Raw genomic sequence first — 18,243 nt, forward strand, 5'->3', positions numbered from 1 at the left:
GGGTCGACATCCGCAGTATGCAGATAAGATTCAACTTGGTTGTTTGTCCTCCATTCGAAGCCAGAAGGGGCTAAGCGACAGAAGCTTCCGTACTCACTCTCAGCAAACGCAGCCAACCACACTGCATGTGACGTTGAACCCTGACGCGTCCTCTGCAAAAACAAGCGTCCAGTAGGAGGTCAAGGACAGCATTTGAATTCCCAGCCGCACGCCATGCGCGGTACAGTAAGTTGGCCAACGGTTGATGCCAGTGAACCGATAGTCACAAACACAACTAACAACAAGTGCCGGAACCCGTAGACGAGTGGACTCATGCTGCGCGGCATCATGACAGAACGAACGTGTGTGGTGGTGTTGTTCGCACGCAATGTCAAGACGGGGGGCCTGAGACAGGCTGGCACCCCAGCTCAACTTGTTTCATCCCTGGAGGGTCCAAGGGGCGCATCCTCGCATTGCCATCATTTCAACACAGGCTGCCAGGCTCCCTAAATGGCATACCCCAGACCCGTTGCCTGAGTCAAGCAGCCCAGTGCTAGAGCAGCATTGGTTTACCAGGCCTGGACGGCACCAGCTGGCATGTAAAATGACGAGGACTTGTCGGTGAACTGTATATGGTGGCAGAATACTACCCAGTCACCATATCGTCGAGTCGCACCTCCATGAACTCGCCTGGTCGTTAATCGCAGCCTTGTTCGCCCATTCCCGGTCCCTCCCAGCTCCGTATCCCGCAGACACCGGCGGGAACCTAGTCGGTCGAGGGCAGAATTGGAAGAGGGGGACAATACCATTTCTATCCATTTGGCTTTGTTGGGCGCCCGGAGACGCTGCGAACCCGGCACTCGCGGCTAGACTTCAGAGGCCTAGCGTACTCGACTCCTCACTGCTGGGTATCGCCACGCAACCACCACCATTGCACAGGAGAGCAAGTTGAGTGGGGGATACGCGACTTGTGATGGATAAGAACCAACAGGCAGGCCCTGGCCTGACCCTCTCGGTGCCCCAGTCTAAAAATACCCAGATCAGCGTGAGGGCTGCCCTTTTTCCCAAGGAGGCTGCTGGGTCAATGTCGTGTTGTCATGGAAAATTCCAGCTTCCTTTCAGTGGAGAGGCGGCGTGATGCTTTGCTGTCATGGTTGCGGCTCTTGAGGGCCAGAGAAGGAAGAAGAAAAAAAAAGTTGTGACAAAATAAGATCAATGAGCGTGGAGAATCGACCGGGAACCAGGGGCTTCGTAGACGAACGACACAGCAGGCATTGCTCGGTGTGTCAACCTTCAAGTTGCAAGGGACTCTACAGCCCTAGCAGGAATAAGACCACGAGCATGTCTCTCGGCGTGAATGTGACGGAAGATGGTGTCGAGGCCATCCTCCACCATGCCTTGCAGCACATCTCTGCCAATTGCCCTCCTATCAGAACTGGCCCTTTTCGATGCTATCGTGCATATGCCTGGTGTCGTTTTGCCCCCGATTGCCGTTATTCGAGGACCCAGTGGGCCTCGCCTCCTCGTCTCTTGGTCTTGGTTCTTGTTGCGGGTTTGCCGTTGCTGTTGAAAGTACAGTACTTCCATCTCCCATCCGACCCATCGGATGCCCAGTCTGAGATCCACGCTCCCTGCGGCCATCGCCTCGCAGCAAGACTACTGCAGGCCATGGGACGACAAGCAGAATGAGGCGCACTGGTGCATGCTTCTTTCTGCCGGCATCGATTCAACTCAATCATGTGTCAAACCGAGATCAGGATCAGGAGCATATGAGATACCGAATCTCACGGCCAGTAATCGAAGGCTTGAGGTAACTCAGGATGTGAGCGCTAAGTTGTTGAGATGCAGGAGAAAGGGACGAGTTTGATTCATGCCATGGGCCTGGCCCATCTGAATGGATAATCATCTCTCATGTGAGGGTGGGCTCCATTGTGTTACGCTTTTCTTGTGGCCAGGTTGATTTCCTCGTTTATTCCCAGAAGAACATTCCTGGGCTGTCGGTTCAACTGCCAGAAACAAGGTAACGGTAGCCGAATGATACGAGGCTGATGCTGATCTTTCAATTGACTTTGACGCTGTTGGAAGGGTCACTAACAACCACCACCACGATCAGGAACCTGCTCGCCGAGGTTGTGAGGATGGGTTCTCCTGAAGAAAAATCGAGGCAGCGATTTGTAGATACACAGGGCCACAAAAATGCGCGCGAGTCCCAGAAGCGACTAGGATGGCCCATGGCTAATCGTATTTCGATGCGCTCTTCTGCGTAGGATCGGTACGAGCGGCGCGAGACCCAGCATCAACGTCCGCCGGCCGCCGGCTTCTGGCGGACGACTGGGTGAATGGAGACCTTCTGGCACATTGACTGGATCTGCGATTAAGCCTCTGGCAACCCCCTAAACAGGTAGGTTGGTGACTGGACTGGCTATTAGGAGCAAAGCAGCGAGGTAGGTATGCTCCACCGTCCCCTTGCTTGGAACCAAGTAGGTAGGTAGGTATTGTACCCAGACAAGTATTCTCTGCAGCCAAGCGTCGGTACATACCCCTGGCTGACCCCGAATCGTTGAAGGTGCGGTGCGGATATTGCAGACGGGATCAACTCGACTCCAGACGGCGGCAAAAAGCCATCGTTTCGCCTGTTCTTGTGGGAGACGGCAACCAGCAGACAGCGGCAATGTGAGGAAATTCAGGGACCTCTTTTTCAGCATAATGACAGCCTCGAGGAGCACAGGTCAGCGCCAACGTTTGAGCTGCTCCCGGTATACTGAGTTGGTCGTTGGACAATGCAGCGAAGGAAGCACCGTCAAAAAGCCAGACAGCGCCAGCGTCAGCCAGCAATCAAGCACAGACAGGTTCCTGGATCCAATCTGTTAACGGCCGATCTGCTGGCGCTGGGCGGTCCCCTTCCCCTTGCGTATCCTCGCGGCACAGGACAGGACAGGAGGCCAGAAGCCAGAGATGGTACTTGAAGGACGTGGTCACTGTACCTTGCCGGGGGTCTGTAGAATCCCTTGTCTAGCGCAGGCTGGGTCAATGCCACAACGATGCCGCCAGCCAATGACGGGCTCTCAGGCCCTTGTGGCATCAACAGGACCCGCCCGAGGCTCCTGGAAGTCGTGGGACTTTGTCTTGGGGAATCCTGGAGACGCGCTGGGATGGCACCACCAAGGACCTCGTGTTGGGCCCTGGTGTGGATGTGCGAGGTGAGGATGTCGAGGTGCTTCTCGCTCCCGAGACATGTGCGAATTCAAGAACAGAAACCGCATTTTCCATTGCTTGTTTGCTTGCTTGCTGACGAAGGCCTTAGGTAGGTGCCCCTTGTCCCGTGCAGCCCAGGGCTTACAGTACGTACTCGTACTGCGTGCGTATTCTGTATCTCAATGGCAGGACCGGCATCTGCTCCACCAGGCTGATACTCAGGCCAGCAGCGAATACCTTGTGCCGTCTGTTGTTGATGTCCAAATCACGTCGACTGCATAGACGGATGGATTGGATGCCATCGATCGTGTCGGTCAGGTGCGTGGGATGCAGCTCCGGCAGGTGGCATCCATCCCTTCTCTCTCCATCATCTGTAGCCACCGAGGTTATTATCGAACTGCAACCACGCTGCTGTCACGTTCAGACCCGAAAGGGTTGCGCGTCGGACATGAGATGCGCCTACGGAGTAGCTGCTGCAATTGGCGGCCCCCACTTTGACGGTAGAGCGTTGAGTGTACAGGAGGGAACGGGGACATTGGAACTGAAATGGATGGGCGTCTTGGGTGGCTTATAGGGGGTGCCACTCCCGATGGCCGCTGCAACTCAGGCGGATGTGGATGGACAGTTGCGAGCTCTTTTGGCACCTGGCATTGCCGTTCCTGGCCTCACTGCGTGTGCTCTGACCAAGGACCATCCTTATTGAGTCCTGACCGGCGTCCTTCCAGAGAAGTGGATACCAGGTGTAGGTACCTACCTCCAGTACGACCAGGTACAAGTCCCCGGTACCGGTACGTATCGCTCTTCCCTCTTTCCCGCCCGAGCACTGAGGCCCTGTCGACTTTTTACGGCCAGGAGAGCAGCAGCCGTTTCCTCCCTCAACCTCACCACCACAGCTTGGCGAATTTCTGTCTTCTTTCCTATCACCATCTCCGTCTTGTCTCGTTGTTTCTCATTGTTCTTGTGTCATTTCCTTTTTCTTTCCTCTCCTCCCTTCCTCATCGCCATCACCGTCACTCTTCGCCATTTCGGCTTTCTCAGCCCCCTCCTCTGCACACCTCGTGTCTCCCGGCTGCAGCTAAACTGCCGTGCCCCTTTCTCTCTCCCAAGTCGGTCGTCGCCCTCTCCGAACACAACACTTTTCTGGACGCCTTCGATCTCAGCCCTTTTCCGTTCTCTCGCCCCTCGTGAGCGCCTCGTTGCAGATATCGTCACTTCAGACTCTTCCTCCAGCGCATTTGCATTTGCCTCGCCATCTGCCCTTGCTCTTTCCAGATCCCCGTGACGACCTCCAACGAAAGGAGCCCTACCTTGCCTCCCGCGCTTTTGAACCTTCACCTCGCGAGCGAATCCCGTAATACCTCCCTTTCTCGTCTCGGCTGTTCCGTCTCCTCGTTCTATCACCCCGAAACGACGACGATCTTCCCATGTTTCGCTACAACTAAGCCGAGATTCAAGTTGTCTAAGACGGCTCTTGATCTTGCTCCCCGAACCTGCCTCTAGCAATCATATTGTAGCCGAGTCGAAATCTTGCCCACGGTAAAAGTGAGCTGTCCCTTTCGACACGATCACTCGTTTCTGTCTCGGGTCGCTGGCGTCCTAGTCTTCTCGTCTCTTTCAACGCTTCTCGTTTGTCACCAACAATAAACCAGAAAAAAAGTAAGTCAGCCGTGCGAGTCGGTTGGAGCTGTTGACGTTGGCTCATGCCTGGTACCATTCATTGTTTCTTTGAGGCAAGCTCGATTTGGTGAACGAGTTGCCGCCTAAATTTGAGAACAGCCTGCTGACAACAATCTTTCAGTTGCATCTGTTTTGTCCTGTCCTGCACATAGATTGCGTCGCGAATCCACCACCAACCTATCATCAAACTCTCGAACCCGGACCGACGACAAGAATCCGTGCACGAGCTTCGTGGATACGATTGTTGTTGACGGCTCCTCGATTTAACGAGATTTGCCGACGCTAATTATGGCTGCGCTGGTTCAAACATATCCTCAGCAAACTGCAACGGTGACGATGCTCCAGACCCGACCGACTTCCGCTACAGGCATGATATCCTCCAACCAAGGCCAGAATGGCCACCAGTACGTGGGAACGCCGTCTCAAGCTCCCAGATACGGCGCTGCCGCCCCATCCGGATACCGTGGCAGCTCGGCTCCTGTCCAACAATACGCCTTCACGAGTACTCCGACTCTGAACCACGCCCAAGCCTGGCAGCAGCAGCAGGGACAACCCGTCCGAAACCAAGTCTCCAATGCCAACTATGGCAACCGTGGGTTCAGTTCGTCGATGACAAACCTGCCCTACACGAATACCATGGGTGTTGGCCAAACGGGAGCACGCGATGATTCTGCTATCCCCCAAAGGAGAAATATCGTACCCGCTCCTCGACCTCACTCCGCCTTCCTTGCCGGACCTACCCAGCAGCCATATTCCCCTACTTCATCAAGCAAGGCTGCTCCCGATAGATACAGACGACCGTCAAATTCTCAACAGCAAAACCAGCACGGTCGCTCTCAAAGCACGACCCTTCCAGGTAACAACGGAATGCCTACAGCGGCGCAGCTTTACAACGGGCCGAACCCGCAACGCGCGGCCGTCCTCAACCGACCCAACAGCTTCTACAACGCTATGCCTGGCACATCTATGGATGACATGCAGTTGCCTCCGCAGTCGCCCCTGGATGACTCTAAGCGATCGCGGCGGCGTAGCATGCGGAGTGTTGAGTCGTCGGAGTCGTCGAGGGCTGTTGCGCAAGACAAGGTCAAGTCTGATACCCTCCGAGTCGTATCCAATCCCGCCGTGCATTCGCGCAACGGCAGCTCTGAGAGCATTGTTTCAAGCCGCAGCAGCCACTCGCGCCCATCATCGGTGAGTTGCTATTCCCGCCGCATTGCCCAATCAGATCGGCACGGTGATGGTCGTATGCTAACAGGGATTCATATGCAGTCTGCCAACCGCAATGTCTCGGCCCCCACTGGAAACCCCTCTTCCCTGGCATCGAACGAAAGCACATCTAAGCAGGATCACACCAAGTTGGTTAATATCCCACCTCGAGGCTCATCTTCCGATGCCATCAAGCGCACAACCAATCCCTCTCCTCTCTCCAGGCCTGCCACCATGGCCAACGATGTCGCTGACGACCCTGCACCGTCCAACGCAGCAGCTAACCACGCGGCAAGCGCGGGTAACCTAGAAACGCCAGCGGCTAGGCAGCTCGCGGCTATTAACCAGAAAGGGCGCAAGTCCAAGAGCAAGACATCTAGGCTGCGTCGCGCCTTCTCGTTTGGAAGCGCGGCCGATTTCCGCAAGGCTGCTGGACCTGATGGCGAAAGCGCCGACAAGACGGAACCCTCCAAGCTGCACAAGGATCCTACCTCGGATGAAGCCTACGATGCTGAGCAAGCCCGCATCGCCGAGGCGCAAGAAGCGGCAGGCCTTGGTCACAGCATTTATGGCGGTAGATTCTTTGGCGGTTCGACAGATAACCTTTCCATATCATCCACGGCCTCCTCGGCTTCCATCATGATCCGGAAGATGGGCCGAGGCATGAAGAAGAGTGGCCGGTCGCTGGTGGGACTTTTCCGACCCAAGTCTGTGATTGGAGTCGCACCCGCGGATGGACCTATTCCCGAGGCCAGCCAGGCCTCCGTATCAATGATCACTGTCGAGGCGGAGACGCAGCGAGTCAACGTTACTGCTGACCCCAAGCCGACAGATGGCTTCCCCCATCTGGAGCGCAACTCGATCGACACAAACCTGGGTGCTGAGATCGCTGAGCGCCTGGGAAGCTCGGGCACGGACAACTCCAACTCGCGCAAGAGCATTGTCGGCGGCGATAGAGAACGCGCGGAAGTGCTGGCCGCAGTCCGCAAGGGAATCTTGAAGCGTATGTCAAAGTCTATTGGTGATGAGTCGACTCTAGCTAATCCTCAGTAATAGGACCAGGCTCTTCAAGCCCTTCTACCCGGCCAGCTGACACTTCTCCTGGCCTGGACCTCCCCAGTGTCCCAGCCATTAATGACTCACCCAACTCCAGTGCCCCCAGCACGCCCAATGATGAATCGCAAGGTCACCGTCGAACCGGCTCGATCGCTATTGGCAGCGAGGATTACTTCATGACTGCCCTTCGGCTGCGCCAGGACACCAAGAGCGCGCCTGGCACTCCTCATGGATCAGCCAAGCGCAACGCGACCTTCTCCCCTCGCCTGGTCTTTTACGACACCTGGCCTAGCCAGGAGTATGACCGACGTGGCGAGATTGCGACATGCAACCGGTTGACACCGATGCTGGCGCAGCAAATCAAGGAGGAGCTTAATACCTTCAAGATGGTGCGTTTGATGCGGTATCAAGTGGAGATGGCAGAGGCTAACAAGATATTCAGGAGATGGAAGTTCACGAAAACTCAAAGATCTACACGCACTTTTTCTGATGATGGCAATGGCAATCAATGTCCACCACACAACACAGAACTACGGCTGCTTCTAGCAGTGTTCTGTTTCCTTTGATCGATACCGGGCCGCGAGACCCGGAATCTTGTATTGCAACCATAGTACCTACCGTTTGGGCGTTTGGGACAGCATAGTAAGGTGTCAAGGGCGTTCAACTCTAACCACTCTCTACATGTCATGTGGGATTTAGACCAAAGAGTCATACATTTCTTTAATCTTTCTTTTCTCAGTTTCCTTTTTCATGTTGCGATGGAGCAAAGCAGAGCATAGCAAAGCAGAGAGCCCGCCCAGGTCCCTAGCTGAGGGTGACGGGCATGGATTTATGGGACTTTGCAGTAGCGGAGCTGGAGCGAGATTTGGAGGTGACGTGGCTAGGGCCAGCAGTGGCTGTTACCGCTGCTGAGAGCCAGTAGATGGGATGTTGAGCCTGGAAACGACGGCGCCACTTGTTACAGAACACGACATCCCCAGTCGTCAGTCTCTATGTGGACTCGACGAGGAAAACTGGGGTGGGTGGAACAAGATGGAAGGACGTGTTTCTTTGGAGTGATAACAATGAACGAGGCAATGACTTGCCGTGAATTTTCTAGCTACTTAGTTTTTCGGTACGTACGTAGGTAGGTGCTTGTCTTGGCGATGGAAGGATGGATGTCTATAGCTGGAACTAGTAAATAAGCATCAAAGCTGTTTTAGTTCGAGATTGCATGGATCATTGTTGAAGCCTCAGTGAATGGTCAATTATGGGCGTTGCCTATGAGACGGACGAGGCGCGTCAAGAGATGGATTGGATTAATGAGGGTGGTCGATCTGAGTGTGAGTGGCAGCCCGTGGGGGCTGTCTCAGATTATGAATTGTAGTAAGCAATCAAAGTCGAGCTGAGAAGGGGAGCTGAGTTGGAGATGAGATGGTGATGGGACGGTACGTACACCAAGGGTCCACGTTTACGAGCAAGTATTGGTACATGTACCGGTACAAGTTGACGTTGCCCGTGTGCTTGTGCCTCGACGAGGCTGAAGCTAAGCCGACTTTGGGCTTGTTTCTGATGTGGGGAAGGCTGAAGGCTGAACGCGGGGCTTGCCTTGCGGCTTCCATACCTCGGCGGGTGGGCCTCGTCGCGTGCCCCGCGCTCAGCCACAGCAGGACCGACAGCCTCGCGGTCCCCCACCTTGAAGCTCCGGAAAGTGGGTGGAGAGTGTGACGAGCGCCAAGCCAAGGAAGGGACCTCGAACATTTTTTTTTCTCTTTCCTCAACAATCCCTGTTGAACCTTGTGGGCTACACAACAACGACGGCTACAAGCACGCTTTGCGACAAACGACTTTACGACATCCTGGAGAGATTGTTGCGGCGAGTCTGGCTCCGGAAGACTAATACTCCGGGGCCCGTGTCTGCTTATACCTCGAGGCATCATCATCATAATCATCCCGCCTTGCGAAGAATATCCACCATGACGACCGGAGACGACCAGAGCCCCGCGGGGCAACACCGCCCAGCTAAGCTGCATGGCAGGGCATTCTACGAGAGCATTGGCAGCCCCAAGTTTATCGTTGCGCCCATGGTGGACCAGTCCGAATTTGTATGTATCTTGCTTTCTTTCTTAATCCTTCTCGGTGCTGCCATTGCTGACTCTTTCTTAATAGGCGTGGCGCATGCTTACCAGATCCTTCCTCTCCCCAACCGAGCAGTCCAGCCTCCTCGCCTACACGCCCATGCTGCACGCCCGCCTCTTCTCGCAGGACGAAAAGTACCGCCAAGCTCACTTCCAGGCTGTCCGCCCAAACGCCGACCCCTGGCTTGACGGGAACCCCTCCATCGATCGGCCGCTGTTTGTCCAGTTCTGCGCCAACGACCCGGACGCCCTCCTCGCTGCCGCCAAGCAGGTCGCGCCCTATTGCGACGCCGTTGATCTCAACCTTGGATGTCCTCAGGGTATTGCGCGCAAGGGAAAGTATGGCGCTTTCCTCCAGGAAGACCAGGATCTCATCTTCCGCCTGATCAATATTTTGCATAAGGAGCTGCCTGTGCCTGTTACGGCCAAGATTCGCATCCTGGAGACTGAGGAACAGACGTTAGCGTATGCGCAGAATGTGCTCAAGGCGGGCGCGTCCATCCTGACTGTGCATGGTCGGCGGAGAGAGCAAAAGGGTCACTTGACAGGCCTGGCCGAGTGGAAGATGATCAAGTTCTTGCGCGACAGCCTGCCAAAGGAGACAGTCATTTTTGCCAATGGAAATATCCTTCAGGAGGGCGATATCGAGCGATGTCTCGAAGCTACAGGGGCGGACGGTGTCATGAGCGCTGAGGGTAACCTCAGTGATCCGGCCATCTTTTCGAAGCCGCCACCTATGGGCGAGGAGGGACGGGAATATTGGAGGGGTAAGGACGGCAAGGGTGGATACAGAGTTGACGCCGTTATGAGGCGGTACATGAACATCCTCCACGAGCACGCCTTAGGAGGCAAAGCCCCTGAACGTCGACCACTCTTCATGCCCGGCGACGACACAACATGGATGACGGAGAGCCAGGCTGAGGAAGACGAGCCAGCACCCAAAAGACGCAAGAAGGAGGGCGGCGGTGGAAAGAAGGGTGAGCAGGGGCCAAACATGTCGGCCATGCAGCCCCATCTCTTCCACCTCTTGCGGCACTTTGTCTCCAAGCACACCGACGTGCGGGACATGCTGGCCAAGAGCCGGGCGGGTGACATGGATGCCTACGAGCGAGTGCTAGCGGCCGTGGAGCTCAAGGTGGCCGAGGGTCTGCTCGAGTACGAGCGCACCAACGGCGAGAATGTGGCAGACCCCACGCCGCTGGCCGAAGGTGAAGTGGATCCCCCAGAGGAGGAGAGTTCGGTAGGCACACAACGCCGATGCCGGCGGCCGTGGTGGGTGGTACAGCCCATCATCCGGCCACTGCCCAATGAGGCGCTCAAGAAGGGAGCTATCACGTTGAGTAAGAAGGAGAAAGGAAAGGCCAAGGAGAAGAAAGAGGAGGAGAAGGGCAAGCAAGAGGATATCAAGGCTAGGGACAAGGCTGTTGCTGGATGACATGATGGACGATACCCACTAATTGGGATGGGGTAGACGGCGTATGAGGATATGAAGGTTGGCTACTTAGAGTACAAAAGACTAGACAGGTTTATTGTCATACATATCCATATCCCAACTTCCAGCTTGCCACCACCAACCAACCAATCGTGTTGCTCAGACTATGCTCATGTCGCCTTGCCTCCTTGTCTGTCAACCAATTACTTGGCCACGGCCTTCTTCTTTCCTCGAGATCCGTGTCCATTGGACTGGCCACCCATCTTACGGAGCAGCATGTTGAACAAGCCACCTGCTTGGGTATGCTCCTGGGGGAAAGTCCATTTGGTTTTTGCCGTGAATTGTCTCAAATCCTGCACGCTCTCGAACACCTCGACAGATTCACCAGTTCTGGGGCTCTGAACAAGGGCTACGAGGTTGACGTAAGCTCCCCGGACAATCTGTTGCATGTCAGTATTGTGAGTTGTGATGAGCTCGACAAGTTTACGAACCTTGTGAGCCTCCTTCAGCGTCTTTGGAGTAGACAACCTCATTGCTTGGCACAGCTTTCCCCAGTTCTCCAGGTTACTCTCATCAGTTCCGTAGACGTAGTCGAACTCTTCCAACAAGGCGTTGCGGAAGTCGTTCTTGACTTGAGCTTTCTTAGGGCCCTGCCACTTGAAGTGCTGACCCATGCGAACAAACTCGTCCCACAGGGGCTTGTCCCGCACGTAGTCGAATTCGGGATACTTTGCGAAGAAAAGATCAATCGGAGAGTCTTTCTCTTTCTTGGAAGAGTCTTCCTTCTCATAGGAGTCGTCCTCTTTCTTTGGGGGATCAGGATCGACCGTGCTGTCGGGTGGAGGCAGAGTGTTGGGGAGCAGGTGGGAGTACCTGCAGTTGTTTCCGTAGCGACACTGTCCAGATTCTTGAAAGAGACGGCAGACAGTTTGGACCTGCTCCTGCTTCTTCTTCTTCCCTGCATTCTTCTTTTTAGACTTGCTCTTAGTCTTGCTGGCCTCGCCGTTGCTCGCCTCAGCGGCACTGGCTTGCACCTCATCGAGGGGAGCCACATCTGGTTGTGGATCATCTTCTGTAGGACGCTCTGGGACCCCTGGCATAGAATCCAACAGGGAGAGACGGGAACCCTGTAGAGAAGAAAGTTGTTCCTCTGGATCGGCAACAGTGGCAAGATCGCGAGGTCGACATGATGATGATGGCCGGGTGGGTGGAATGACTGTATAGCCTTGGGAGGTAAGAAGGGTGGTCATGACACCAGCAAGGGTTGGAACTTTCACTGGCTTGACGCGCCAGGCCGGATGGTCTAGGGGTATCTCGTCAGGAGAAGAAGTGTCAGGGCGATAGTTCTGCTCCTGGTCAGTTTGTGCGGATTTCCCAAGGATGGGCCATGGGCGTCATCTCACCTGGGGAGTATTGACCAAATCTTCATCTCCATGATGATCGCCCCCAACGTTGGGATTCGGGACCGCCATGATCAACTTGGGAGAATTTGGGCGATTATCGAAGATGGATGAGCCAAGATTTTGGAGGGAAGAGAAAGAGGGGGAGGAAGGAAAGAATGGTGAAGCGGAGGTGAATGCGTGGACCCTAAGGCTTAGGACACTGATAGCAACCTGCACTCTAAGGCATGTCAACGAAAAAAAAAAGCAAGTGGGGATCAGTTTGAGAAGTCTTAAGTATATTGAGTAAGCCAAGTTGATTCATGCCATGGTTTGTCATGTTGGGGATCAAGAGATACAGCAGAGTGTCACACGGTGAGGGTCAAGGACGTGACCATGATGATAAACCACCACCAGCTCATTTGACCTACCGCAGAAAACTGCCCAACCACGATGCCAATGCTCCAACCATTCCAAAAGCTCCAACGACTGTCATTCCCAGGCCCGTCAAGCCAAAGACGTCGCTCACTATAGTCATGCCGTAACCGCCCGCTCCAGCACTCTGGAGAATGGCAAACGGGCTTCCGGCTGCTACATTGCCAATGTAGCTATGAATGAAGGCAGCAAACGAGCCTATGACGTTCCATTAGCACATGCACGTATAGTTTCGAGACAAGAGGAGCTGCAGACCTCCAATGACACCGCCCTCAAAGCCCATGAAGCTCAGTGCAAGATTTGCAGTCTGGGCAGGCGCAAGTAGCAGCGCTAATCCCGTAGATATAAAGGCAGAGGCTGCCGGCATAGACAATGTTGATGCCATGGCTGGTCACGTATTGATGGAGGTGGTCTGACCTGATACTCCCGTGGGCGTGAACACCAGCTGCACAAGATCCTGGGTCAAGTATAGAGGAGGTCTCAAGAGATGGGCATTTCATGGTAAATATCTAGGTAGTTCATCGCTATGTCTAAGTGTTCACTGCCCGTCAAGAACTTGCTCAAGCAAACACCAAGGACTGAATAACTACAGAGTAGCAAACTGCTTGTGTTGTACTAAAGACCAAAGAAATACACAAAGACCTTGTGTGTGGTGACCTGATCCTCCATACTATATTGACACATATGTCTCATATAGTTTGCGATAATGACATTGTGTCGGCTTGCCCCTGAATACCGAACAGCCTGGGGATGGTTGATTGATCAATCAAGTAAAGTATCTCCAAAACGCTGCCATACCAGCCACAGAGGCATATCCCAAAGCGACGATATTGTTCAAGATAGCAGCACCATAGCCTCCCATTGCGGCGCTCTGGAAGAAGGCGAAGAAACTTCCGGCGCTAACATTTCCTATCCAACTCTGAATACAAGCGGCCCAGGACCCTAGGGGAGTTCGTTAGCATGGAAAAGCTATGTGAGACGGGAAAGGGCCAAGGAAAGGAGAATATGCCTGCATGAACACCAGAACTCGTGAATCCAAAGATGTTTAGGATAGCCTGGTTGAAGAGGCCAGCAGCCGAGAGAGAGGGGCTCGCAAGAAACGACAGGAAAGGCAGCATATTGGCGTGGTTCTGGTGCGAAGTTGGTAGAGGGATGTTTGTAAGTGGCGTCCCCGTGTGCTTGGTAAGGTCAGTGTTATAGTTGGAAGAATGATAACAGGGAAGATGGAGAGTTAAACACTATGTATTGCTCATCCAGTAACCTACACATTCACCTCTTTGCCTGACGCCTTTACTGTAGATAACGGCTGGATGCATGAAACCAAATTCCTCAAGACATAGTCAACAAACAAGAAGCAGCATATATTTTTTAAAGAAAATGCGTCTGGTATTTCTTTGCTCTCAAAGAGCCCATCCGCACAAGATGTCTGCAACATCCACAGTGGTCCCCTGGATAGTTCCAGTACCTCCATACAAAGATCAAGTGGCTCCTTTGCCACGTCTATGTCTCCAGCTGTCTCTCATGTATATCGTCCAAACTCTCAAAAGAGACAAGATGGTGCGGCTCGCGAAGAGAGGCATCACAGGCGCGGTTTGTTGTCGTCCTTGCCCTCATCGCCCACCTCTCCACTCATCTTCTCAGTGGATTGCTTTTCATCTCCCTCATCGGCCTCGCTCTCTTCGCCGTCTTTGTCTCCTTTCTTCTCTTTGTCGTTCTTCTTTCCTCTAAAGGACGCAGCAAGGCTACCGCCAGCGCCTAGAGCAGCTGCACCTTGGACGGCTCCATATACGGCAGACAAACCGTAACCGCCAGCGCCGGCACTCTGAAGGGTTGCGAATAGACTGGGGGCAACGACGCTTCCGATGCCGCTCTGAGCACCGGCGGCAAGAGAACCTGGAAGAACTATTAGCAAGCCTGCACTAAATCGATGCACTATCCCGACAAAAGGTTTCAACGGACCTCCAACGATGCCATTCGCACCGAAACCTGCGAGGCCGAGAGCTGGAGCAGCCACCAAAGCTGGGACCGCGCAGACGAGAAATCCCGCGCCCACTGCAACGGCAGCCTTGGGATTATCCTTCGCATGCTGTGCGGCCTTCCCAGCGGCCTACGCAAGCCTCATCGTCAGCACGGAACCGCAGGAATGTATAAAGACCAATACGCACCTCAGCCAAAGCTGTCTTTACTTTATCAGCCATAGCGCTAGTTTCTCTCAAGAGTTGATGCAAGTGGTGAAAGTCTGATCAAGGTCAAAGGTGAGAGAGTGAGGGTTGCAGGAAAGCCTTGGTGGCGATGCAGTTTCATGTGGGAGGCCGACCAGGCCAACACCAAACATTTGACCCAACCACAGGCCAGCGAACCCCGGTGAATGCCTACAAGTCACAGCAAGGTTTCAGTGACGAGTTATTACGTGAGACTTGGATTGTTTGCCAAGGCGAATGATTTCTGAGTCGGCAAGTTTTGCTTCAATCGCTCAAAGACGGAGTCTGGACAAACAACAAGTTGTTGGAAAAGGAGAGTCACAGTTATCATCACGATTGGAACTCCAACAGAACTTGATTCGAAAACTTTTCGATAAGACTAGCCGACTGGCACACTTCCCGCTCAGACTCGATACCAAACTACCTATGCCAAAGAGGATAGGAACCCGGCCACCTTGGCCACCCCAACTGCTTCCTTGCTCATGGTGATGCTCTGAAGAAAGGCGAAAACACTTCCTGCTGGGACATTACCAATAGTGCTTTGCTACGAAGCGGCAGCCGAGCCTAGACAGGTCAATCAGCATGCTGAGCGCGGTATTCAACTTAGGCGCATACCTGCTAGTGATCCGATGGGTGTGAAGCCAATTGAGTTGAGGGCGAGCAGGATGAACTCCATATTTTTGTCGAGTTATGGTTGATGACTCCCAAAAGAGTTTGAGTAATTATGTGTAAGGAACTGTTGCTCTTGGTATGTGAAGGAGGAAAGGGATGGGTAGAAAGGGGTGGAATGCTCGGTAAAATATAGGAGACGAACTCCTAGTTCATTCAATACTCATGTCATCAGTTTGTTAGACTTGAGAGATTGGACGCACCGCCATATCTAATTCAACCATGAAAAATGGGCACACACAATGACACGGCTCGTCATGGATCTTACGCAGAGATCTAGAGTTGAAAACGGCATATCGACGAGTTCGTATATAGGTGGCGACGCAGGACAAGGTCTGGATGAGAGTGTGATCTCGATCCAACTGATACAACAGACCTGGTGTCTCCATGAAAATAAGCTTCAGTGGTATGCTCAGAAACTCTATGGGGGCAAAGTGTGTTGATATATTTCCTATGCCTAACCGCATTACTTCACTGTATCGGTGCCCTTCCTCTTGCCGACTCTCCCCTGTGGAATACAATTGCCAAGAGACGGTTGATGACCCCTTTTGACAACAACACAAACGCTCCAATCCATGGCCCCAAGCCCGTAGGAAATTCCAAACACCAAAATTTCCAAAGTAATCCAGTCCGGCAACCAGAGTGTTAGCTGCGACCCTATAACCGCCATGTCATGCTGGGTTTCATTGTCGTCTCGAGCAAATGAGTTAGCGACTCAGTTCCGTGCCAGAAAATGAGGGCTATCGCCAAGCGGGCATGGGACTCAGCGTTATTCCCAGAAGGCTCAGTTCGAAGGTGAGGGCGCTGAGCACCAAAAGGATGCCAAAGGATAGAGCGGCAAGAAGAATGGTCATCAGACAGATGTTGACGAAGTGCGCTGCAAGAACCTTGGTTGTGGGCATCATGGTGTATGCTGCCGCGGTATCGAAGATTTGGAAGTGCACCGCCATGGTAAATGTGTTCTGGGGAATTGTGGTATTAATTTCAGTGTCTTGGTGTGAGTCGTGAGTAGTGGGAAGAGCTGGGGAGTGAGAGATGATGGATTATATACCTATCATGATGCCTTTCACTGCTCTTTTCGCCTTTGATATTTGACTCTATCTGCACAGGTAGACAAAGACTCCAGGCTGCCAATATGCTGCTGGCATTAGGCAAATGACTTATCACACACATGTGGATAGCCCTACCCCTGAACCCTTTATCAGCAAGAGCACCACAAAGATACCAGCTTGCCATGGTATTGACTTCTTTCAGGGCATGCTGTACCTCGTAGGCACTGTCGACAATCACTCCTCAAAGATACAACCAAGGAAACATGAAGCTCACCCTTTCATCTCGATACGCATCTAATTAGCAGGGAACAGAAGCCGAGAGATCCTGCGCATGAGCTCAGCTATGTGATCTTGTAGGAACCAGGGTATAGCAATGAAACGGATAGAGCGGCATGTGGTGCAATCCCCCTCTATACTTCAGCAAACTTCGTATTGAAGAAAGCCTTTGTTTATCACGACAAAAATATATTCAGGCTTGGGATAAATTCCTCTTGAATGGGGGAGACTTGCTTTGGAGTGGCATCGTAAAGCCAAAGGATGAGGTCGACTATGGCAGAACCTATAGGAGACAGAATCTCGGAGAAATATGCAGCTCCTTGTGTATCGCATTAGAAAGACGTTTGGGAGAGCGATAGGCAAACTCACCACCCATGGTGGAGTAAAACCACATGGCCGTGAGACCCAGTAGAAAGCGGGACGTTGTTGGAAAAGACGAACTCGCTAGAAAGACGAGGCCGAGGCTGAAGCAGATGATGAAAGACTCGAATTCCATGTTGACGTGTTTACCAAACACAAGTTGGCGAAATGTAGGTAGTTGAAAGAAGTCGTAGGTGTGGTCGTCACTTGTTCCTGCAAGATGTGCATTCAACCATGTCAAGTTTCACAGATCCTTCTCGTGATTCTAGGCAGAAAGGTTTGAAGTGAAGCAAAGTAAAAAAAAACACGGATGAATATCTCGAGGTGGATAAGGCAGCTCTCACGTGGCACAAGTAGAAGTATCATCATAAGGACCGATTCACGATATTCAAGTCACTGCCCGGACGGGAACTTGACACTGACCAGGCAGCTACAGTCACTGTAAATCATTGAAAGAGATTTCATCATAAATTCATTATCAGAGCATCATGTGCTACTGTACTTGTCATCCCTTCATCCTTTCATATCGAGCTTGAGATTCCTCCTTAGAGTTGAAAGCCTAAAAGCAAACCATATCCCACCCATCGCAGCTCATCGTCCTCCTCAGATGTCCACACATCTCCATCTCAAACGTGTCGAGTGTCGTTCAAGCCCAGTCGCATGACATGCAAACTCCCTGAAGATCGCAGCAGAAGTCAACAGGGCCGGCGGAGGGCAGGGTAGTAGCAGCGCCAAACGTCTCATAAGATCGGAGAGTCTCGCTCAGTCGGAGGACCAGCGTCATGTTACATAAAAGGATGCAGCCGAGGGTAGCTCGGGACACAATCGAATGCGGGTCGGCATCTACTCATCTGTTAGAACAAAGACTGTGGGTAAGCAGAGGGATACTCACTATCAGGGTCGTAAAAGGCGTCAAGGAACTCCTGGAAGATCTCTCCCCACATGGTGAGCTTGATGGGGAGTCCGATGATGGTGTTTTTGACACAACCCCAGACGCAGTGGAAATCTTTGGTTGTGTCGGTGAGATCCATGATTCCGCAGTTGACGAGGTGCTCAGGAGTGGTTGATATGGTGTATCAGTGTGATTCGGTGTTGTTGACTTGCTTGAACCTCAACCAGGTGAGCTTGTGAGAGGTGAAGAGAAGTCTAGAGAGATCACATATCATAGTGGCATTTATATCCAGTCCTTCTTGAAGCGTTCGCCTTCTT

General features: G+C 53.0%; 4 protein-coding genes across 4 annotated transcripts; 2 read left to right on the forward strand and 2 right to left on the reverse strand.

Annotated features, from left to right (window-relative positions):
• Nucleotides 1-5,139: 5,139 nt before the first annotated feature.
• NCS54_00591200 (Hypothetical protein) lies at nt 5,140-7,603 on the forward strand (the record flags this gene model as incomplete). The annotated part of the gene is made up of 4 exons (XM_053151393.1): nt 5,140-6,042; nt 6,121-7,060; nt 7,114-7,502; nt 7,556-7,603. 4 exons carry the CDS (start codon nt 5,140-5,142, stop codon nt 7,601-7,603), a joined length of 2,280 nt encoding a protein of 759 aa, XP_053007368.1.
• Nucleotides 7,604-9,068: 1,465 nt separating this feature from the next.
• Nucleotides 9,069-10,665, forward strand: NCS54_00591300 (TRNA-dihydrouridine(47) synthase [NAD(P)(+)]; the record flags this gene model as incomplete). Its single annotated transcript, XM_053151394.1, has 2 exons — nt 9,069-9,197; nt 9,262-10,665. 2 exons carry the CDS (start codon nt 9,069-9,071, stop codon nt 10,663-10,665), a joined length of 1,533 nt encoding a protein of 510 aa, XP_053007369.1.
• Nucleotides 10,666-10,865: 200 nt separating this feature from the next.
• Nucleotides 10,866-12,861, reverse strand: NCS54_00591400 (C3H1-type domain-containing protein; the record flags this gene model as incomplete). Its single annotated transcript, XM_053151395.1, has 5 exons — nt 10,866-11,102; nt 11,154-12,008; nt 12,066-12,282; nt 12,473-12,674; nt 12,732-12,861. 5 exons carry the CDS (start codon nt 12,859-12,861, stop codon nt 10,866-10,868), a joined length of 1,641 nt encoding a protein of 546 aa, XP_053007370.1.
• A 1,194-nt stretch (nt 12,862-14,055) lies between these two features.
• On the reverse strand, nt 14,056-14,707 carry NCS54_00591500 (Hypothetical protein; the record flags this gene model as incomplete). The annotated part of the gene is made up of 3 exons (XM_053151396.1): nt 14,642-14,707; nt 14,436-14,583; nt 14,056-14,369 (listed from the first exon to the last, which is right to left on the reverse strand). The coding sequence occupies exons 1-3, from the start codon at nt 14,672-14,674 to the stop codon at nt 14,056-14,058; spliced, it is 495 nt and encodes a 164-aa protein (XP_053007371.1). The 5' UTR covers nt 14,675-14,707.
• Between the last annotated feature and the right edge of the window lie 3,536 nt (nt 14,708-18,243).

Source organism: Fusarium falciforme, chromosome 4 (genome assembly GCF_026873545.1).
Source record: "Fusarium falciforme chromosome 4, complete sequence".
Lineage (NCBI taxonomy): Eukaryota > Fungi > Ascomycota > Sordariomycetes > Hypocreales > Nectriaceae > Fusarium > Fusarium falciforme.